The sequence below is a fragment of the Malaclemys terrapin genome, chromosome 19 (genome assembly GCF_027887155.1).
Source record: "Malaclemys terrapin pileata isolate rMalTer1 chromosome 19, rMalTer1.hap1, whole genome shotgun sequence".
Taxonomy (NCBI): domain Eukaryota; kingdom Metazoa; phylum Chordata; order Testudines; family Emydidae; genus Malaclemys; species Malaclemys terrapin.
Window position 1 is genome coordinate 854,640 of NC_071523.1, and position 23,759 is coordinate 878,398.

Here is a 23,759-nt window from a genome sequence, read left to right on the forward strand (position 1 = left end):
GCCTCACTGTTTCTCAGAGTAGCTTGTGGCTGCTGGAGGAATCCCAACACCCTCACTTTTATGTACCCAGCTGTTAGTAACAAAAGCTTGAAACCAAATCTCCTATGCCTGCATATTTCTACTCCCCAGCAGATGTTGGCAGAGACAAATAACATCTGCAAGTGGGGATATTGACACTGACCTCTGAGGATGCAAAGCGCTAGATAGCAATCCCACCTAGCTCCTTGGCGTGGGAGAGGTATGAAAACTGAAGTTTCACTGCTGAAGAGTGCCACGCACAGCTTGGTACACTCACTGTGTTGATACACAATGACTCATCAGGCTTTCAGGTGAAGGATTTAGGGACCCAGCAGATACCAGCCACCAAGAAGTTAGTCTTGGGATGCCATGGAGATACTGATCCTCCAGCAGCACCCAGTTATCACAGGTGATCCTTGTCACACATATGTGCAAACAGCTGCCTCTAAATTAAACCAGTGACAGATGGCTGGGTTAACAGCAGAAATGGCACAACTCAAGAGGCTATGTGTAAACAGTGTGCGATACTGGCAGCATGTCACCAAGTCACCTGTTGCAGATCAGAGGAAGAATATGCACACAGAGCAAGAGAGTCAAAGATGGAGTCATTTAGCAGCCCAGAATAGCCAGACTGCAGCACATTCCCAGTCATGGCTCCTACCCCACCCCCAGCACACTCCAATACAGTCTCCTAGCCCTACACCACCAGGGAACCTGCCACTTTGAAGACTTCAAACACAGGGGTGATTTGAGTGGAGTGCTGGTAAGAGGCTACAGGCATGGTCCTCTAGGCAGCAAGCTCAGATGCATTCCCCAAAGACAAAATTCTACCAGGTGAAGTTTAGGCCTAGAGAAGCAGGAGCCAGGTAACAGCAGGCTCTCCAGAGTCATAGAGGTTTGATATATTTAGCTAGGCCCTCAGCATGGAGAAGCTTTGAGAGAAAACTCTTGCTGTTGACCCAGTAAAGCAGAGATCAGTAAGTTAAATCTTGATGGGGCAGAAGGGGTTAGGAGCAGCAGTGTGCTGGGCAATAGATCACAGCACCCTGGCCCAGGATTTCAAACACAGTGCCTATGGTTAGGTTTCCAAGTTAAAACTGAGCTTCCAGAACAAGTTGCTTGGTTCCCCGAAGGGTTGTGAATTGAGGCGGCTTTTTTTTTTTTTTTTTTTTTATTACTTTCTCAGCCTTGGGCATGAGCCGGGCCAGTGAGAATGTTTGCTGAGAGCAGGGTGTCCCTGAAAAGTCTCAGATCCAGGGTTATGGGCGACACCAGAGCACTGCTAGGCATGGGAAGGCAAGGGGGTGGTGGGCTTAGCAGTCACATTTGCTTCTGGATATAGACAGGTTCACATGAACATGTTCTACAGGTTGGTTTCTGAACCATTACAGAACAGAAGCTGCTAGTGTGGTTCCCAGCTTGCACGGTGCATGTTCTACAGTGTTTCTTGCCCCAGTACAGCAGAAACACTTTGGTATTGGCAAAGCTTATCCCATTGCCAGTGGCAGGCTACCAGCATCAAGATCTTAATGTAGCCCCTCCCCCATTCCCCAGCTGAACCTTTCCACCTCTACTACGGCCAAGGACCAGCCTCTGCCTCTCACCCAGGGTGTGTGCGCTGCTACTGCCTTTACCTTGAGCTCTCCGGCTGTCACTTTGTGGTAAATCACTTCCTCATCCCTGCGCTTCTCCTGAGGGATGGTAATGTTGGCTAGCGCCGTCTCAAAGTCCAAGATCTGCTGCATCTGGTGCCGGGTGGCCTCCTCATCTGCCCCTCCCAGGAGCATGCCCAGCCGCACCATGTAATTCAGGTACCCAGTAAGTACCTAGATGCCAGGGAGAAGAAGTTAAGGTGATTGGCCCTGCTGTTAGTTGCTGGCTGGGAATGAGAAATGAGGGAAAGGCCTGAATTCACTCCCCAGGGCTCAGCCTGAAACCAGTCACCTGTAGCAGCCCTGCTACGACAGGGACAACAGGCCAGCTGGGTAATGAGCAATGGAGAGACTCTCTGCCTTGCCTATGTTTAATCTATTATCCACACCAGGCTGGAAATAAACCCTCCCTGCTTAACTCCTCTCCCATCCCCCAGCTCCAGCTCCCGCTGAGAGGGCAAGTTTCTGCCTCCTCCATAATGCATAGCTGATAGAACCCTGTCTGTTTTCTCTCATCCACATCCATGCACTCTCTTGTCCTGTCTACAGGAGACAGTTTAGCATGGCAGAGGAATAGCTCTCTCCAGGCCCATAGTCAGAGGAGACCATCTCCAGGAGCCTGAGCATATCCTAAATTAGAGATGCTCAGAGAGGCAGAATCTACTCTTCCTGCAGCTCTACAGGAAGCTGGTCTGTGTGCACAAAGCTAATGCCTCCCAGATGTCTGCTTTATAGGCAATGGCAGATTTAATCACAGGAATGCATCACTCACCCAAGGGGACTTGTCCTTGGCCAAAATCACTACCAGGCATATTCGGAGGCATACTGCTAGCTTGTTTTCCTCTCTCTTTTCATTTAAGATCCACTAGTTCATGAGGATGGAGCATGGAGGTAGAGCAGCAGCCACAGTTAGGGAAGTTATGTGGCTGAGCAGTGAGGTTGCCAGCCTGGGGTGTAGTGAGCTGTTAGAATCCCATCTCCTCTAAAATGCCAGCATTGTGTCTCATCTTGCACCTGGAGCTGGACACCCTCAACCCATGGGGAAGGACGGGTCACTGAGGTGGTTCCTGGGCTGAGAGTGGAGGTGAATAATACGCACAAGGTCTTTCTGGTGCTCAAACAGATGGATCTTGCAGGGAATAGGCATTAAGTAGCCCTTAATTGCTAAACTGAGCCCATGCTGCAAGGAAGAACATGAGAAGAGATGGGCGCATACCTTCTCATTCTCCGTTTTGTTCAGGTAGTAATCTCTGGAAGGTAACCCGAGTCCTGACTGGTCTACCTGAAGAATAAATGGAGCAGGAGTGAACACGGTGCACAGCACGGAGAAAGATAAGAGCGTGGCTATGGTACAAGCAAAGCTCCTGTAGCCAAGTGACTTGGCTCTCACTACAGGGGGCCACTGCTGAGTTGTTACCCCAGTGAAACAAGACCATGCAAAGTGAGGAAAGGACCCAACTCGTCTTTCAGTTGAACATTGTCAGGACTATCTGTCAGGAATGAGGCTGTTGCACTCACCTGGATGACGTTGCTGTTGGAGTTCTTGGAATCAGCATTTACGTAGACAGAAAAGAAGGGTGAGGTGTGGTAGTATGCCATGACCTCCTGCAGGGTCTTGTTGAAGTTATCTTTGTCCCAGGGGCCCGTGATATTCCAGCCACCGAGCTGGGAAAAGAGAACGCACACAGATGGATGAGATAGGGCCCTAGACGTGCAGAGAAGGGGTCTTGTTTCCCGTTAAGGAGATAGCGCAAGGGACTGGTTGCACCACCTAGAGCTGAGCAAAGGAGGCAAACTCATGGGAGCATGGATCAAACACGGACTATCAACTGGATTTTTAGTGGCCAGGTTGCTGCTTTCTGCCTTGAGGAGTCTGTATCCTGCTCCTGACTTCCTATGCAAAGCAGCAGGTCTTGACAAATGAATGAAGGTCCAGTCTACATTTCTCCAAAGAAGGGACATGCTGGGGCAGTGTTTAAAGTGCTGTGGTCACAGACATGCGAAAACAATTCTGAATAGCCAGCCAGTTGCTGAGGGGTGCACGATATCAGTAATGCCTGGGGACCCCTCCCTCTGATTAGCTGCTTCCCCCCTTGCCTGCCTCCCGAGGAAGAGCAGCCAATCACAGCGGATGCAGGAACCAGGTCAAGCTCTTCCCTGCTCCCCCAACAGCTGACATTGTTCTCATGGACAAGGATGTGGGAGGAACAAGAGCCCAGCAGCTGAGGGCAGCTCCCTGCTTCTACCTCCATCTCTCCTGTGAACAACAGACTGGCTCCTTTGTTCTCAGCCCCCACACTGCACCCAGCCTGGGAAGGGGCAGAGGGGGTGAAGAGCTCCTGGAGCTGCTGGGGGAGCTCAGGTGAGGCTGGGGGAGACAACTGATGTAGAGGCAGAACTGATGGTGAGTCTGGAGGAGGCAGAATGGCTGTGGGGGCTGCAGAGCACAGGGTTGATTTTGGGCAAGGAGACAGGCGGATATTGATAATTGACCCCATGGGTTTTTCAGACCACTTTAAGCATGGCAATCAGGTAGCCAGGGTCCAAAATTTTTCTTGACTCTCAGTAGTTATACAGGGTGTATAAGCACTCTGTGTTGGTCGTATTCTGGTCCCACTGGAATCAATGGTAGACCTCCCTTTCACTTTAATAACAGAGATAGAACAGTGCTGCTGCATTTGAAAATCCACACATGGGCATAGATGTTCTCAGAATCATATTATCTATTGAATTTAGAAGCTAACATTCTCACGTGGAAGGTTAATAAAGAAGCTGGATGTTGCTTTAATGTAGGTCCTACAGAAAAGTAACATTCTGGGCATTTTTTACTGCCTCCTGCTTGCTCCACCACATGAGTTTGTCTCAGAGCAATGCTGACCTCACTGAGTTTCAGATATTAACATTTAACTAGAAGAGAGTTTGCTACATCAAGCCAGTGGGAGAAACTTTTTCAAGCTTCCAAAGAGGGTTTTACAAAGCATATAAAGTACTGGCAAGTGCCCTTTGAACTAGTGGAAGGGAAGTTTGGGAGGTTAAAGTGCAGTGATTGGAAACTGGCAGTAATCTTTTGGTATTTGGTTAAATACAGAGTAACTTGGCATTTGTTTGATGGGCTGCCTTAGAGCCTTAGGCCATTTACTGGGCTAAAGCAAAATGGAATTTGGTCTTCATTGCATGTTCACCATCCAGCAATGGAAGCTTCAAGGAAAGACCAGATCTCACCCAATTTCAGCTGCACAGCTGGCTTCTGGAGGCACTGAAAGCAAGAGTGGAAGAACTACCACACAGTGAGTATTGGACCCCATACACGTGCACAAGGTTTAGAGCTTTTATTTGTACCCGTTGCCTGTAGGATGTGCTGGTAGCAGGAAGAACTAGGAAACTAGGCAGGCAAGACCAGCCTTTTCTTTCTAATTAGTATGTTTCTCAAATGAAAGACACCCTCTCCCCTGCCCTGTCAGCTCTATGGATCGATGTCACCCATAGACCATTCAGTACAGCATCCACTTTGGTTTTGCCAGGAAGAGTCCATGTCCTAGATGGATACATGTCCTGTTGGACAGTGTCCTGAGCAGGAAGGTGGGGATGAGTCTCCTCCTTCAGACCCATTGCACTGAAGATACTGGGTGAGATTTTCAAAGGCACAAATGGCAGCTAGGTGTCTAACTCCCATGGCCAGTCAATGGGGGCTAGGCACCTAAGTGCCTTTGAAAATCTCCCTCACCATTTGCACCCTTGCATGGCTCAACCTACCTGCTGTAACATCCGCCAAAGCCATGGAAGATGCCGACACCCTGAACTGAGGTTACTCTAGGGTAGCCCTTTAGGAGGTGACCTCCCAGGGGGGGGTGGAATGGCCCACACAGGGCATCTGGACACTAGGAGTAGTCCATGCCCATGATACTGCGAGGTAAGACAGACATTCCCATTCCAGGCCATTTACCCTGCACTGCACAATTATTAGAGATGCAAACCAGCTATCTTGGAGTTTACATCCAGAATGGGACTAAACGTGGAGATTCTGGCAGAGGGAGTGTCCAGGAGCCACTGTGGGAACCTACAGCCATGCCAGTCTCAGCCATCAGTGCTGTGGGCACTGGTGTATGAATGGTGGAACCCCCAGTCTCTTCAGGCACTTTGAGTGGAAAGGGATTACCTTCTCAATCAGCTCCATCAGTGGTTTGGCCTTCAGTTCCTCGATCTTGGTCTCGTTCATGCAGGACTGGTAATAGCGCTGGGCCTTGCGCTCGGCCTCGCTGGACATGTTTGATGTGGTATTTTCTGTAAGACAAGCCGGACATGGTGCTAGGAAGACTCCATCTGAGCCAGAGGAGGGATGCTGATGATTCCATGTCATAGAATATCAGGGTTGGAAGGGACCTCAGGAGGTCATCTAGTCCAACCCCCTGCTCAAAGCAGGACCAAACCCCAGACAGATTTTTGCCCCAGACCCCTAAATGGCCCCTTCAAGGATTGAACCCACAACCCTGGGTTTAACAGGCCAATGCTCAAACCACTGAGCTATCCCTCCCCCCAAGCATTGCCGTTTAGGAGGGACAGACTGTATTTTGTAAGAAAAGCAGTGCTTAACTAGTAATGAAAGAGGAGCAATTTTTTAAAATTCCTAAGTGATGCAGCAAGCCCAGAGGCGCCAGGGCTCTGAACTGCCAGGCCCAGAGGTTAGGGTTGCCAACTTTCTAATCACACAAAGCCAAACACCCCTTCCTCACCCCTTCTCTGAGGCCCTGCATCCGCTCGCTCCATCCCCCCCCCGTCACTCGCTCTCCCCCCCATTCACTTTCACTGGGATGGGGGAGGGGGTTGCGGTGCAGGGTGGGGGTGAGGACTCCAGCTGGGGGTGTGGAATCTGGGGTGGGGTAGGGGATGAGGGGTTTGGGGTGCAGGAGGGAGCTCTGGGCTGGGGCAGGGAGTTGGGGTGTGGGAGGGGGGTGAGGACTCTGGCGGGGGGGGGGCTCTGAGATGGGGCTGGTGATGAGGGGCTTGGGGTGCAGAAGGGGGCTCAGGGCTGGAGCAGGGGGTTGGGATGCGGGAGAGGGTGCAGATGGCACTTACCGTAGCTCCCAGGAAGCGGCTACCAGGTCCCTGCAGCCTCTACATGCATGTGCAGCCCGGGAGGCTCTGTATGCTGCCCTCGGGCCTGCATGCACCGCCCCTGCAGTTACCATTGGTCACAGTTCCCAGCCAATGGGAGCTGCGGAGCTGGCACTGGGGCAGCACGTGGAGCCTCCCTGGGCGCTCATGTGTCTAGGGACCGTAAGGACCTGGCAGCCACTTCTGGAAGCCGCGCAGAGCTAGGGCAGGCAGGCTCTCTGTTTCCCAAAGGTCATCTTTGATTTGGAGTCCCCAGTTTTCCACCTCCTCCAACTTCAGAGACTGATCCTTGGGAAAACAATCCCCCATTGCTCCCACAAGCCTTGCCTACACTGAGTGTTTCTTTGAAGTTCTCCCGCTCCCTTGCTCTAGCTCCAGTGGGAAACCCCCACTGCCTTATAGTGATCATTCTGGGGGGAAACACTACAGGGGGTAGATACTAAGGACTGCCAGCCAAAGTAACAGAGCTCCTCTACAGCCAGCAGTCCTATATACTGTCCCCAGCAGTCCCTCCTGCTGAGAGTGACAGGGACTGGAGCAGCCAGATTAAACAGCAGAGGTTATTCTAATAACCCAGGATGAGAGGAAAACTGCTCCCATAAGCCCGTTCTCATCTCGGTTTCTAGGCAGCTAGTTAAACGCACAGCTGAAGCCCATACGCTGCTGGATGCCATTGTTTCCCTAATGGAACTCTGTGTCCAGAGAAGAGGAAGAGGAGGGGCAGCGAAGACAGTGCTGGCCAGACAATATGGCAGATGTAACCAAGTCAGGGAGTCCCCATTATTCAGTGGCTGGGCTTGGCACACATACATCCCACATGCAGGGCCGGCTCTAGGCACCAGCCCTCCAAGCATGTGCTTGGGGCGGCACTTTCAAAGAGGCGGCACTCCAGCCCTCTCTTTTTTTTTTTTTTTTTTTTTTGCGGTGAGGCGGGGCAGGGGAGGGCTGCAGGAAGTAACCCGCGGGGGGGGGAGGGGAGCAGAGGAAACCGCTTCCCCCCCCAGCTCACCGCCGCCTGCTCCCCCGGGTGTGCCGCCGCTCCGCTTCTCCCCGCTCCCTCCCAGGCTTGCTGCGTGAATCAGCTGTTTTGCGGCAAGCCTGGGGAGGAGTGGAGCGGCAGCGCGCTCGGGGCAGGAGGCGGCGGTGAGCGGGGGGGGGGGCGGTTCCTCTGCCCCCACCCCCCGGGTTACTTCCTTGCCCACCCCGTGCCAACCTGAGCGCGCCGCTGCCGCTCCACTTCTCCCCCCTCCCTCCCAGGCTTGCCGCAAAACAGCTGATTCGTGCGGCAAGCCTGGGAGGGAGGGGGAAGAAGCGGAGCGGTGGTGGCAGGCTCAGGGGAGCAGGCGGAGCAGAGGTGAGCTGCGGTGGTGGGGGGCGCGGGGAGAGCCACAGGAAGTAACGGGGGGTAGAGGAACCGCTCCCCCCCAGCTTATCTCCACCTCCTCCCCTGAGCGCACCCCCGTTCCGCTTCAGTCCTTGCCTGGGAGGGAGGGGTAGGAAGGGAAATGCAGCGTGCCCTGGGGAGGAGGCAGGGCTGGGGATTTGGGGAAGGGGTTGGAATGGGGTGGGGAAGGGGTGGAGCCGGGGGGCGCCGGAAATGTTTTTTGCTTGGGGCAGCAAAAAACTTGGAGCCAGCCCTGCCCACATGCAACCCCAGCAGTACTTTAAGTGACTCCCTGGTTTGTAGACAGCAGTCTGCTAGGTGAGCCTTCCCTGCAAACACCAGTAGTATCTGGGCTAAGGCCTGTGTCAGCTGGAAAGTGCTTTTTGCATAACAGAGAGTGAGCAAGATGCTGCTTGTTTAGAAATGTTTGCAACACACACATCCTTGGTAAAGAGAGAAGGAAGAAATCGTTTAGAAGACCTTCTGGATGGTAACCTGCTGGCTCCTACACAAGGGGGGGCAGAAGGACACCCGACTCTGAAGTCACCACTTGTTTACTGGAGATGGAGATGCCCAGTGTTCAAATCTCTTAAAAGGCCCTCCCACTGGACACCCATAGAAAAGGCAACGTAGAAGGCAGTATCTTACACAGAAAGATCACCAATTACCTCTACGCTGGGCCCTACCTCCAAATCTATCTAAACACGGCACTGCAGACTGTTCTGGCATGATCCACCATGAGCTAAGCAGCTGTACTGAAGATGAGCTCAAGTGTGACATCCCCCTGAGAACTCCCATCAGCATCAGAGGGGAGAGCAGGTGAACTGTGAAGGAAACCCGCTTGACTGGAGCCAGTGGGAGGAGTGCACTCTGAGCAATGGGGAGTCACCTTGGAAGGGTTCTCAGGCTCCAGAGGTGATGAAGTGCCAGCAGAAGCTAGAGGGGCAGGGCAGGGAGAGGCCTGGCAGCAGCTGGACTGATGGAGTGGGCTCCACCTGGAGCAAAGCCAGGCTGTGGAGCATGAGATGTGGCTGACCTGGCTTCAGTGCTTTGAACTGCTGCATGTGCATAGGGGGGTGAAGGGGTTGGGCTCCATTCCTGGAGCCTGGCTGGGGCTGCCTCATTTTTAGACTCTGTTCAAGAACAAAGGCCTTGACATTTGTGTCAGGACATGTTGCGATTCAAAGGTGTCACCGTGGGAAGTTGCGGAGCCCAGGAGATTTCTATTGGAGCTCAATTTCCTGCCGCAGTGGAGTCCTGTCTTCAGAGATAATCCTGTACTTGGCCACCAAGGCTTCAGAGGCCATAGAGGCAGCTCCTCATGTCACCCCACCTCAACCCCACTGGCTGATGACAGCTGGATGCAGGCGGGGCCTGCCTACCCTCCGTACTGTGACTGAGTGGAACATGATGACTCCATCTGTGGTTTGGGAGTGGGGTATTCAGACTCTGTTCCTGAGCCAGGGCTCTGAACTCAGTCTGTCCCCCTTCCTCCTCATCTGTGCACAAGAGCATGCTAGAATGCACTGCACGACATGACAGCCGCTCCCAATAGTGCTCTTCCCCCGGGAAAGTGGATTTCCCTGGCCGGTGTTCACTCTGCTACTCAGCATAGCAGGCAATGGGGTGAATCGTGGATGTGCTGATGTGCGTTAAGCAATAGCTGCATCAGGGCCTGCTTACACTTAACACAAGCCTGGCCCTCACTGACGAAGGCCTTTGTCCACTGGAGCTGGAAAGACGGGAGGCATGTAGCAGGTCTACAGAGGTGTGGGACAGTGGGAGTTATCAAACCTGTGATAGTGACAGAGCTCTCCCTGAGGGCTAGGAAGGAAGTCAGGGAGCTAGTAGCCAAACATTTGCACATCTGTGTGCTAGAAAAACCAAACACAACCCACTTGTATGAGCTGGAAAAAGCCAGATCTGGGAAAGGCGCTCTCAGCCCAGGGAACAAAGCGTTCCCATTGCCATGGGAACCGTTCCCCAGCACCAGGCCCGCGCCAGCTCCTTTGCCTGGGAAATGGCAATTGAGGAAGCAAAAGCTCCACGAGGGAGCTCTTTGTTGTGTAGTTTCATCTGCTGCTGGAGATGTCACCAGGGCATTCGAAGTTCAGCAATTCCAACCTGCCAAAATGGGGAGCTAATTTGTGTCTTTGGCTGCCTGGTCCCGTCTCCCCACACTGCAGAGGCAGGGCTCTCCCTTTGGAGAAGACAGACAATGAAAGCAAAACAAAAGGCCTTTCCCAGAAGCCCTTGAAAGTTCTGCAGATGGGATGGCTTCCGTTGTTGAACTGACTGTAAGTGCGCTGTGTTCCTGGGGCTAGGTTTCTTGTTAGGTCTCATTTATTTGCATAATAAGATCCACAAGTCTGCAAGCAACTCCTTGAAAGACAGATAATAAACTCTCCCTTAGGCCAGAGCAAGATAATTAGGACAGGCCTTAAAAAGGAAGCCATAAAAGTATAGGTCTGCTCTGAGCAGCCATCCACTAGTCAAAGGGACATGCACACACACACACACTTTCTTTGAGATTTAGGCCCTACAGTCTGGGCAGCTTTATAACCAATTGGAATCCACCAGGGAACATCCTTTGAATAACCCAACCTCTCAACTATGAAATATTTTTAAATTAAATGAACAAAGCACTAGAACACTATAGGGAACAATTTTGCATTGGACTTTCTGGACTGGATGAATAGCATGGCCCAATAGATGTTTTCTGTTTCTAGCTTCTACAATCTGTTAAGGTTCCCTCCCCTAGAACTCCATCACTCTGTCAACCTAAATCCTACATCTGGGGGGAGGAGGAGGGACCCACAGGCAAGACCTACTGAATGCAGGATTGCAGCCTGCAAAGCAGTGATGCTGTGTCCACTATGACCTTTACATCCTTTTTAAACAACAGAACATGAGCTCCTACTCACTGCAATGCTGAGGCAAAAAGCACTATGGAATCCTTGGATGTATCAACAACGCAGTTAGTCAGAGCTGGGAGGTAATTTTACCTCTCTATGCAGCATTGGTGAGACCAATAATTGAATGCTGCATCCAGTTCTAGTGTCTACATTTTAAAAAGAATATTGAAAAATTGTGAGAGGATATAGAGCAGAACCACAAAAATGATTAGAAAGTTGGATACAATGCCTTACAGGGAGAGATGGAAAGAGCTCCATCTGTTTAGCTTATCAAAAAGAAGTGACTTGGTGTTTTCTTCTTGTGAAGCTGTTTATACCAGCAACTAAAGAGCTTTTTAATCTAGCGGAGAAAGGCAGAGCAAGAACAAATGACTGTAAATTAAATCCAGATGTATTCAAATAAGAAATAAGGTACACACATTTAACAAGAAGGGTGATTAACCACTAAATCCAACTCCCAAGGGGAGTGGTGAATTTTCCAATTTAAATCTGCAAATCAAGATTAACTAAAGCATCTCCCAGAATGGATCCAAACACAAATTATTGGGATCATTACAGGGGAAACTGAGTGGAATTCTCTGGCCTGAAATCTATGAAAATAACTCCACTGGCCATAGTGCAGGCAGCCCACAAGAAAGGCTGATGTAACACAGAGTCCGTTTAGCTTCAAATCCCTTTAGAAATTGCCTCACACCCACCCTTCCTATAGTAGGACAGACAATCAGCAATCAGAACAGTTAGGGGTGGGGGAGAAAATGTATCAAAAAGGATATGAACAACAGAGAATGTAAATGATTTAAATGCCCCCCATCCCTCCTTTCAGGTGAAGAGAAGATTTTATGTGTTGTAAGTGAGTGAAGCATTCAGTTTAAGAACTAATCTAGAAAATAAAGATAGTGAGAATGTGAAAGTTACTAGTGACCCCCCCCTTAACAGAGCAACCTTTATGTCAACCAGTGGCCATTAGAGGGAAGCAGACACTTCAAGTACACAGTAGCCTGAACTTTTCAACTGTCTTCCCTTCAAGGCCTTAAGGTAGTTGGAGCTGGTCCCAAGCCGGTTTTCACTGACCAGATAACAAAAGCACGGGTCTGACAACCACCAATCAAGTGTTAACATGGCAAGGACCTTTGTCTGAATGTGTATAAAAGATCTGTAAAATGTGTGTAAGGCAGAGTTTTTGTACTAAAGTGCAAAGCTCTCCTTTCTTCTGCAGAATAAGGCAACTCTTCCTTATCCCTATCTGGCTGTTATTGGCTCTCAGCTAGGTGGACCCGATATTTCGGTAACAGTTTCTGGCGACTCCGCCGGACTCTCCTAGCTCGGACATTGGACTCCGGACGGCTGCGGCGAATTGGGAACGGCGCCAATGGGGTGTTTCGCCCCTTTTCTCTGCTTCACTGCAGCCCCTGGGGTTCGTGCTCCGATAAGGTGAGTCCTAATAGGATAAGGAGACACTATCTAGTTCTGGTCTGGTTAACCGGTTAATGAATTTCTGTCTTATACATTTAGGCGTTAGGTGTGTAAACAGAACTGAGCCTCTCATTCGTAATTCCTCAGAGTGGAAGCCATCGCATGCGATAAAGCTCTGAGGTCGAATTGGGATCCTTCTGTCCCGTCCCCTGTAGCGGTCAGTATTAGTAGAAATTCCTGTAATAAGATCCTATTAGGCCATAATTCCCTCTGTTCTCTGTGTAATTGTCTGTTAGAGTGTCAGCAGGCAGATGGGTGGGTCTCTGGTCTCTGGTCAAACCCTCTGAGGATAGCCCTTTAGATTATATGTTAAGTAAATAGTCTTTACCCGGTGTTTAAAAAAAAATAGTTACACCTTGTGTAAAAATTAATGTGGCTAGTGTTGTAAAAATTAAATTGTAAAAAAGATGTGCATTTTCCCCAGAACATGTGCAGTGTATATTGTAGTAGAGGTAAAAGAAATGCAAACCTACCAATATAGGTTGTGTTGTCTTTTTCAGATCACTGGGTGTTTGAAAGCAGGAGTTAAAAGTAAAAGGCAATCAAAAGTCTAAAAAAGTTAATTGTGTCCTTTTTTTTTTTTTTTTTTTTAAGTAAAAATCTTTAAGCTGTGGATAGCTTTGGATCTTTTGTCTTTCAGATCATCAGAAAAAATGGATGCCAGCTGAATAGCATTCAACGTACCATGCATTTACTAGCACAATAAAATTATTTGTGTGTTCTATGGCCAAAATTGTTGTTCAAATTTGCATACCAACAGTCTTTGGAAGCAAGGACATAAAAAGTTAACCCATTCCCCATATTGCCCATGGGATCCTTCTGGCTACCTCAGATTTCTAGCCAGAGGGCTGGGGAGGGAGGAAAGCTATTGGACACAAGAGGTTGTACCGAGTAGACTCCTCAAAGGTGGGTGTGCTTGTCCTGGTTTGTTGCTCCAAAGCTCTGTAATAAAGTTATTTTACTAAAAAAGTGTATATAGCATACATTACGTAATAAAACTAATGTACTGTATAATAGCAATGTGTATATATTCATTGTTAAAAAAAGTGTACAAGTAAAGACTGGAAGTTTCCTTTGTAAATTAAAAAAAGCCAAAAAAAAAAAAAAAAAAAAAAATACAGCTAGCAAGCTCAGTCCAAAGATAAGATGCTGGCCCCATCCAAGGACACTGCCCACAGCTAAGACTTGGCTAACAGCCAAAAAAAGGGGGGCCTGAATGTGCCCAAGCAACTATGAAATCTGCAAAACACTGCCAGGCATTAATAAAATTTGTTAAGTTTCTTTTCTCACAGATAAAAGAAGTGCTACCCAAAAACCCTGCCCTCACAGAGGCATCAGAAGTACCATCTGATCTGTAGCCATAAAGACATACTTAGAAACTTTCTAAGTAAAAGTACAAACATTCTCAATGCTCCTTCCAAGCATATAAACCAATTAAAGAAAAAACTTGTGCTTGCATCAAAAAAAGAGGTTGTTTCTATGTTAATCATTCTGGATTAATTAAGCAGAATTTACAAGCCATTAAAAATGCTGCTGTTGTTTTCCGTGCTTTATCTCTTAATCACACCTTTAGTTTTAAGACCCTCCTTCCAGACCTTAGGTCATAGTTTACGGGGCTCTTTCAAACAATTGTTAAATAAATTCTTTTCGTTCTATGTGTTATTTAAACAATAATACAATGTGCCAAATGCCTGTGTAATGCTATAATCAAAAGCTCTGCTGTCCATAAAAAAAACCAGTATCTGTCCCTCCAGCTTGATCGCAAAGTGCGTAACGGGCCTGACAATTTTTAAATTTGTCAGGCCCGAAGGGGGGACTGTGAAAGTTACTAGTAACTTTATGTCAACCTTTAGGCAGCCTTTATGTCAACCAGTGGCCATTAGGGGGAAGCAGACACTTCAAGTACACAGTAGCCTGAACTTTTCAACTGTCTTCCCTTCAAGGCCTTAAGGTAGTTGGAGCTGGTCCCAAGCCGGTTTTCACTGACCAGATAACAAAAGCACGGTCTGACAACCACCAATCAAGTGTTAACACTGCAAAGACCTTTGTCTGAATGTGTATAAAGGATCTGTAAAATGTATGTAAAACAAAGTTTTTGTACTAAAGTGCAAAGCTCTCCTTTCTTCTGCAGAATAAAGCAACTCTTCCTTATCCCTGTCTGGCTGTTATTGGCTCTCAGCTAGGTGGACCCAATATTTCAGTAACAAGAACAAGGAGGCTGTAGAGCAATACAAATAATAAATAATAATAATTAACAACTATAATAACAGACTCCTCACCCCTGTAAGGCTATGTTTGCTTGCAATATATGATTCAGTCACTAGATGGCTCTGTGTGATTCAAAATGTTCCAAACAGGGAGCCAAAGACCCTGGTAAATAACAGAGATCAATCTGGAACCCAGGCTGGGTAGATGCTTGATTATGTAAATGTATTTAATAAATGCATCCCATCTAAGATAAATTGTGGCTACATTTTATATATTCTTAGGGCTCTATCCAGCAGAGAAGAACTCACATACAGCCTGTAACAGTCATGGAATGAGTGGGCTTGTATATATGGAGACAATAGAATAAAATTCTGTGGACTACTGGAACTTTGTGGGAGTGGGGTAACCATATGCTCATACCTTCCCTCTTTAGGGAGAAGTTGCCTTCTGCAACCTAGCTAAACTTTGAGGTGCTCTTTTGAGCTCTGGAGCGCACATGCCCCCTGTAGGCAACAAACATGGCCAGTGGCCTCAGCTGGGATACATTTCTTAGTGGCTAATCCCAGTTACGGAAGACTGACAAATAGGTTCCCAAACTAGCTCTGACTTCCTGCTGCCTGTTCTGAATTGGTTTCATTGCTACCTAAAATTTACTCTCAAGCCATCCCGATGGTCCCAGACATAACAGTTTGTGATTTGGGGGGCATTTCTTGCTAAGACCGCAGAAGCTATGGACACCGTGTAGGTCTAGGGCAGCAATGGGAGTCTTGTCTCCAGCACATATGTTTGTTATTAGCACTGCCGGTTTCACTTAACATTAGCAGGTCAGATTTCTCTGATGGCCGCAACTGCCCTGAAATGTTATAACTAATGTTTTGCTCTGTGGTGTAACTGAATTTTGTTTTAGATTAGAGATCTGCAGTGATTACACAAACCCCAGATGGGGGAACTGGAACCTGCCTGCATGTTTTTACTATCCCAGGTCCCTTTAAATTAAAAAACCAATCCCATGCAGAACTGCTCTGCTTGATGCTATATCCCTTTTCAGTCCACTTGGTATGTGGCATATCCACTGTGACCCTGACACTAAGTGCAAAATGTACCCTGCAGTCTACAATGGATCAGAGACTAGAGCAGGGGTAGGCAACCTACGGCACGGGTGCCGAAGGCGGCACATAAGCTGATTTTCAGTGGCACTCACACTGCCTGGATCCTGGCCACCGGTCCGGGGGGCTCTGCATTTTAATTTAATTTTAAATGAAGCTTCTTAAACATTTTAAAAACCTTATTTACTTTACATACAACAATAGTTTAGTTATATATTATAGACTTATAGAAAGAGACCTTTTAAAAACCTTAAAATGTATTACTGGCACGCGAAACCTTAAATTAGAGTGAATAAATGAAGACTCGGCACACCACTTCGGAAAGGTTGCCGACCCCTGGACTAGAGGAACACAGCTCTGCGCCACACCCCTCCAATGAAGCAAGAACTTCCTCACTATCCTCCTACAGATAATTATCCTCAGAACCAGCCCGGTTCTTTGAGTCAATAGCACTGATAAGGACCCATTTGTTTGCTCAAAGTCTGCACAAACACTGCCCTGAGGGCTGCAGCTGTACAGATGCAATTTCCCCACTTCTCCTTTCACATGCTGAGAGCACGCAGCAATCAGCATGGATCTATGAAGCCCATGGGAGCCAACAGCACCCAGCTGCAGGTAGCTCTCTCTTGTCTGGTTGAAAGTCACTTCCCTGTTTTTCCTTGGAGCCCTACTCTTAGCACAACCCCTTGGCTCAGAAAGATGCACCTGGCAGGGAGGAGTTGCTCAGATTAGAAATCAACAACAAAGTCGTGAGCAGTCACAAAGGCTTGGCTTTCTCTGCTGGTGGGACCTTTGATCCAGCCCAGGTTCATGCCAGGTAGAGCCACACTATGTGGATACATGCCACCAACAGCCAGCACTCCATATCCCCTACCCCCCCAGTCCCAATAGGGCCTTGCTGCAAATGTAACCTCATGATTGGTTAGACATTAGGAAAAACTTCTTAACTGTCAGGGTGGTTAAGCACTGGAATAAATTGCCTAGGGAGGTTGTGGAATCTCCATCATTGGAGATTTTTAAGAGCAGGTTAGACAAACACCTGTCAGGGATGCTCTAGATAATACTTAGTCCTGCCATGAAGCAGGGGACTGGACTAGATGACCTCTCAAGGTCCCTTTCAGTCCTACGATTCTGTGATGGGAGCCTAGAATGGGGGCCACTCTTTGGAACAGATGCCAGCTTGCTGCCACCAGGGGGCAACAGAGAGATGAATCTCTTCTCTCCTCAAGCCAATTGTACTGCCTCAGCAGGGACATGTGTTTCTTGCATACAATCACTGCGGTTTGCAGTCATTAACCCAGTGGTTCTCAACCAGGGGTATGCGTATCCCTGGGGTACATGAACTCATCTAGATATTTGCCTAGTTTTACAACAGGATATGTAAAAAGCACTAGGGAAGTCAGGAAAAACTAAAATATCATACAGATAATGACTTGTTTATATCGCTCTATGTACTATACACTGAAATATAGGTACAATATTTATATTCCAAGTGATTTATTTGATAATTATATGGTAAAAATGAGAAAGTCAGCAATTTTTCAGTAATAGTGGGCTGTGACACTTTTGTATTTTATGTCTGATTTTGTAAGCAAGTATTTTTTAAGTGAGGTGAAACTTAGGGTATGCAAGATAAATCAGACTCCTGAAGGGGGTACAATAGTCTGGAAAGGTTAAGAGCCACTGCATTAACCCACCCGTTAATTCACGGGGCTGGCTAGCCTAAGCTTGTGCAACTCACCGCTGAGATTTTGTGCTAGTTTAGCCGCTCATTATAACATTCCCTGTCCCCATCTAACCTTCCTCTCTGCATTTCCCTTAGGAATTCCCCATCTCCCTCTCACTGCAAATTATCCCCATCTTTGGGCAAGAAGATTTCATCATAGAAAGAGGGGGATGCTGCAAAGCCCATTCTGCTCCAGAATCAGAGGAATGAGGGCTCCAGGGAAGCATGAGTTACCCTTTCCTCTCTGGGGAAGCTTGCAAGGAGTTTTAGAGCAGGAGAAGAGAGCATTTGAGCAAGACCACTTCTGGGTTTGCTGCTGCAAGTGATAAAAGTTTCTCTACTATAATGTGGACCTTGTGACCAGGTCTGCAGGATCCATGCTAGGCTGGATGTCCCAGGAGGAAGGCAGAGTTATCATTCTCAGTCTGCTGAGACATCTAAAAGGGGCCCTTTCCCTAGCCATAAACCTGGCAGCAATTCTCCTCCATTCTCCAGGCCACCTCCGTGGACTGGCGGAGCCAGTGAGGCTGTTGCAAAAGGGGCTGCAGGACAGGAGTAAGTCCCAACTAAGCACAGGAGAACTCCTGCTTCTGACACAGACAGCTCCATCTCTGCAGGAGATGTGCTGGGGAAAGCCAAAGGAAAGTGCAGGTGGCCAGAGAAAAGAGACGGCCAGGGTGGATTTGTGCCCTGTAGTTCTATGATCCTACAAAGAAAGCTGCATGGGGTATTGAAATAGTGGCACAAGTTGGGGCAGCCCCAGGGCCACATGACCTGCCCCCAAATCCTGTATAAGGGAGACACAAGCAGCCTCCTCTTTGAACCTGCACCAGCACAAGCAACAGCCATAGTGAGCACTAGGCGTTAGCCTGAAGAGACTCTAGTTTTATATGCAGGGAGTTCAATCCAAGGTACTTGACTAGCCTGTGCTGGGGGCAGGTTCTGTCTCAGACTAGCTCAATAAGCGAAGTAGGCCCTTCCAATGGGATTTGGTATTAGGGTTTGCAAATAATGACTGAGGGAGGGAAAGTCCAGAGGTAGTGATTTTCTTAGATGTCCCAGGAGCAAGTGTCTCTGTCATGAGGGCCCTGCAGCCATTGCTATCTTCTCAGCTACCCCAGCAACACTGAGGCTGTGTCTGCCCAGAGCTGAACGTGGCACTTGAAGTGGGTCAGAACCACAGCTGTATCTCAGAACTGTCTCACACCCTACTTACGTGCCCACATGAAAATGGGTTTGTGGCCAGTCAACTGCAGCAAACCCATCAAACGCTGGACTGTTGTGTCTGTGTGAGAGAACAAGCTAAGCCTGGAATCCAGAGAGGAGTCCTAGAATGCCCAACGAAAGGAGCTCAGACTAACGGAGAGTGAGCTTCCTACCAGGCCACTGAATTTCAACACTGCTTCGAGTAAGAGACAAGGAGCTCCGTCCTGGCCAGATACCAAGGGGCTTCCTTAGCCAGGAGTGTCTGGAAGCAAGGACAGAAGATCCTGGCCTGGATTGTTATGCCCCTCAAAACAACTTGGCAGTTCCGCATTTGGCTCCTGCCTTGGTTAATGAAACAAAGAGGCTCTCTCCACAGTGAGGGGGTGGGGCCTCAAACTCACTCGGCAAACTCTCCTCGGTCCCAGACAAAGCAATGAACACGAAAGTCAAAAATCCTGGGGGCGTAAAGAAAAATAAATATGGGAAAGATCTGGTTTCCTGGCTGAGCCCACAGACGCCACATCTGAGCTGTTGGATCATATCCTGCCTTGGCTGGAGCTGGCACCGGAGAGAGGCTAACTCCTCTGGAGGCTGCCGGCACACAGCATGTGCCGAGCGCTCCCTTAATGTACAGGCAGGGAGGTGCCCATGTTCCAAGGCTTAAATCAGAGGACAAAGCCCTGGGAGAACTATAGAGAGCTGCTCAGGAGGAGCGTCATGTTTTATGGGATCCTCCATAGCCCCTTGCTCTTCGACACTCCCATTAGGCGGGTGGACGATGCTCCCCTGCAGCTCGGCACCCCCACTGCTTCAGAGTTTCTTCCACCAGCACAGGACTCTCAGTCCCCCAGAGACACTCAGATTTCTCTTTTTGGGTAACTTGTCTCACTCACCCAGGTCCACAACAGACAGGACCTTTCTACTCAGTAGAAGCATCTCTCTCATCGCACCATATCTTCAGAGCTGCAGCATGCAAAGCCACTCATGCCGGATCCACCTAATTTAAAGGAGTGAGGGCTGGGAGTTGAGCTTTCTTAGTGAGGGGTCCTCAGCTCTGAAATAGCTTGGATATTTGGATCTTCAGGGCATGCTGTGGAGTTCATCTATACTATATCTATGCCTCCAGCAACCCTGGGACATGTTGCAAGCTTCTGTGCTGGGTGGGGTTAGATCTGTGGGACGCAGGCGGGGGGGGGGGAGGGGAAGCTGTGTATTTTCTAAAAGATTCAGCTCTCAGGTCTTGGTGTCAGGGGGAAGACAGTATACTGCTGGTTGATTTTAATTTTGTTACGTCAGGGCACCTAGATCTTGGATAGGGGCTACTTTTATTAATGTTATGGATAAGATTTTGTCATGGTAAAATTAGGCAAAATTCACTGATCAGCCATGGTAAAAATGTACAAAATCAGGGTATGATCATAGCAACCAAAAATCTCCGCTGGGCTCTGAAGCATTGATACTGACTGACCTATAGGATGGATGGCCCGCTGAGGTGAGTCAGGAGGTGGAGGTGGTGCTCCCTCCCTGAGCCCCACTGCCTGGGGCTGAGACTGAAGTACTCACGGACATCTGTTAAAGTCATGGAATCCGTGACCTCCATGACCAAATCATGTCCATAATTATTGTGGAAACCCAGCAGGAGCAAAAACCCAAGCCACTGCCCTCTTGTCAACTGACAGATAGCATTGCAATCATCCTCCCCTAGCCCCCGCCATGTCACCCTGGACCCTTCATTTTTTGGAAGTGAAAGATCCAGGAGCCATTTGAACGCAAGGCAGAGTTTGCTTCTGGCAAAGTTAGCACTGGGAAATGATGCTGCAGACTGGTCCCACTCAGCTGCAGAACATGCACTTGCAAGAGGTCCCCACAGAGAGGTGGAAAGAGATTGTTTGGTAGAGCTTGCTTGGCTCCTGGCCTATCTTGCAGCATAGGAGAGCATTGCCCAGATTCTATAGTTCTCTGAGGCAATGTTGTAACCTTCACCTCTCTCAGATGGAGTAGGATCTTTACTGGGACTAGCCTATCCAGGTTCATGGAGATGGCAAGTCAGCACCCCAGAGTCACAAGGAAGGATCAGCTGAGGGGCATCTCCCCAGTCCCTGGATTCCTGCTGCTTTTCCTCTCCTGCTAGTGAATGGCCACCTTGCCTCATGGGTGGTACATAAGAAGACACTTACCTAGAAGGTGCTTCATGATGGCCTGGTTGTGCTCCCAGAGGTTGTTGAAGGTGCCCCAGCGTGAGTGGCCATCGGGCATGGGGTTTCCCTTCATCCACCCACCACAGGCATATTTGAAGAAATCCTCGCAGGGGCTCACTGACTGGTCCAGAGAGCTCAGGATGGAGCTGGTCACGGAGATGCAGGCTTCCGTCAGACATGACTTGGATGGCCCTGGAAGGGAAGGGGCAGAATATCAGACCACAAGCCACTCTGGAGGCATCCAAACAGTTTGGCCTGGTGCCTTGGTTGAAAACAGAGTTCGCTGGGAAGGCTTCAGCATCAAGGTGGGTCAGAGTCTGAGCCAAACCCAATGGACAAGACACTTCCGGTATCTGGGAACATGTACAATTGGACCTTTTGGCTACTTCTCTTGGCAAGTGAGTCTCATTCCTCATTTCCTCCCTCCCTTAGTTAGGGTCTCAGATCCCCTAAAAACGGGTGTTGGGACTCCCAAACTATCCTACAGCATCTCACTGCAGGGGCAAGCAATGCAGGATGACAGGGCTTGAAGTCACTCCTATTTTACCATGGTGCCACTTCCTACCAATGCCAGGGAGAATCTGGCTGACTAGAGCCAGGGGACTGTTGCCCTTAAAATTCAGATGGGGTGGGAGGGGGAAGGGGGAGGAGTTCACAAGTTCTTTACACATCTTGAACTAGGTATGCAAAGCAATCTTTATTTCCCTCTGCCCCACCCAGAGGAGTGCAGTGCTGGTCAAAGCGTTGCCTGATGCCCCAGAGAATGGAATCCTCCTTCCAGCCACATTTGTCAGCATCTCTTAGCCCTGACCCAGAAAGGCCCTTGCTGCAGGGGAAGGTGGTTTTGCCTTCATCCTCATTTCAAACCCGAGCTCTCTGAGTCTTATAGCAAGGATGCTGTGATCTGACTTGCCCACGAGGAGCTCAGCTGTTACCCCTGGCTCACTTCCAGAGCAGCTGCCATCAGTGCTCTCCACACAGTCACCCTACAGCTACCATACATAGATCCCATGCAAATGAAGGACTTACTATATCTGTACTGGAATCCCAGGGCTAAGACACAGGCCAAGAGGCTGAGTGCCAGAACCACGATCAGAACCAAGAGACGCTTCTCAATGTGAGTGCGTTCTGTCCAGCAACTCCTGCTGTTCCCAGAGCCACGGAAATTTACCTAGGGAGGGAAAAGGAAGAATCAGTCCAATTACTCTCCCACACCGATGACAGGAACGTCTGCACCTTCCCACTAGGTCAATATCCCTTGAACTCGGGCTACGAAGAAAAACATCGCCCCATCACATTTTTCTGTTTCTACAGACTTGTATTTTAAGTGACACTGTTCAGATCCTGCCCCTCCCCTCCTCCCATCCCTCCAGCAGACGTGCCAGTGATGGAAGGTAACTGGGGTAGTTTACTTAAAATCGTCTGAAAACTTGTCACTTATTTCTCATGCAACAGGAGCTGTGCTACATGAAGACAGTGCTGCAGAGAGATTGCTATGAACAAGTCACTCGCAGCTTGGCAAAGCTCCAGATTCTTTGGGGAGGGTTGACAGAAGGAGGGGGAAGAGCCCATGTAAAGTTTGTGAACTGGAAAGAACTCTGCACTAACCAGAAATCCTAACAGGAAGGGAGGCACAATCAGAGGAAATGCACCCAGAACACTGGAAATTGGAATATTTCAGACCTTGGCAAGTCTAGAGCCATCATCACCTGTTCCCAGTCAGACGTGTTTGGGTAGTTTTCATCAGCTGGGTGAAGAGGAGTTTCCAGGAGCTCTGCTGGCACTTGGAAACTTCAGCCCAGCTCCCTTGCCCAACAGGTGCTCCAAGCCAGAGATGGATGCACTTGTGTGTTTTGTTACCTCCATGCTGTTACCTAAACATTTCCATTGGACTGGAAGTCAGATAAAGGAAAGACCGGAGAATAGGATGCACAGGATGGCTTTGCAAAGCTCCCTGCTGGTTCATGAGTAAATGATTAGGCAAATCCCTTTATTTCAATGCAATGGAAGGCTTTATCCTAATGTGGGCCACATAAGAATATAGGGTCAGGGTATTATGGTGCTGCAGCACTGAATAAAAAATCCTGGAGCCCAGAGATGGAAGAGACGTATTAGGGCATCAGTGTTCCCAGGCAGTATTGTTTCCTATAGTACTTCTGTTGTCACCCCAAGTCCAGGGGGAAGGTTGATCTAGTGGCCTGGCGCTCAAGACGTGGGTTCGATTCCTGCTGCCTAACACATTTGCAAAAAATATCCAGAGTGAGTAAATCCAGGGTCTTGATTTCACAGCAATGCAAACTATTTCCATGTAGCCTTCCCAGGACTGAGCTCTGCTGGTGGGTATGGGGATAGTGCCATAGGGATCACTACAGCTATGCTAACAGACACCAGCTGAGGAGCTGACCTACCGAGCTTAACTGTGGAACAGATGTTTTTTTTAAAAATACCGTGTTGGTTTTCTTGACAGTACCACCTATCCCAGAGGGGAAGGATAATCCAGCGATTAGAGTGCTGGCCATGGGGGGCCCAGGTTTAATTCCCTGTTTTGTCACAGGCTTCCTGTGTCACCTTGGCTAAATCATTTGGGGCATGTCTACACTGCATGCAAAGGTGACCTCTTAACTCAGGTCTGGTCTACACTGGGGGAGGGGGTGGGATGGGGGGAGAGATCGACCTAAGATACACAACTTCAGCTACGAGAACAGCATAGCTGAAGTTGACGTATTTTTTAGGTCGACGTACCTCGTGCCCTCACGGTGCG

At 48.8% G+C, this 23,759-nt stretch overlaps 1 protein-coding gene across 1 annotated transcript in view; it reads right to left on the minus strand.

Annotated features, from left to right (window-relative positions):
• The window catches only part of ECE1 (endothelin converting enzyme 1), a 142,350-nt gene that overhangs the window by 35,110 nt on the left and 83,481 nt on the right, over positions 1–23,759 (minus strand). Inside the window, 6 exon segments of the mRNA XM_054009096.1 lie at positions 1,653–1,844; positions 2,887–2,952; positions 3,189–3,335; positions 5,827–5,951; positions 20,978–21,190; positions 22,028–22,169. Coding sequence (XP_053865071.1) covers positions 1,653–1,844; positions 2,887–2,952; positions 3,189–3,335; positions 5,827–5,951; positions 20,978–21,190; positions 22,028–22,169 — 885 coding nt within the window.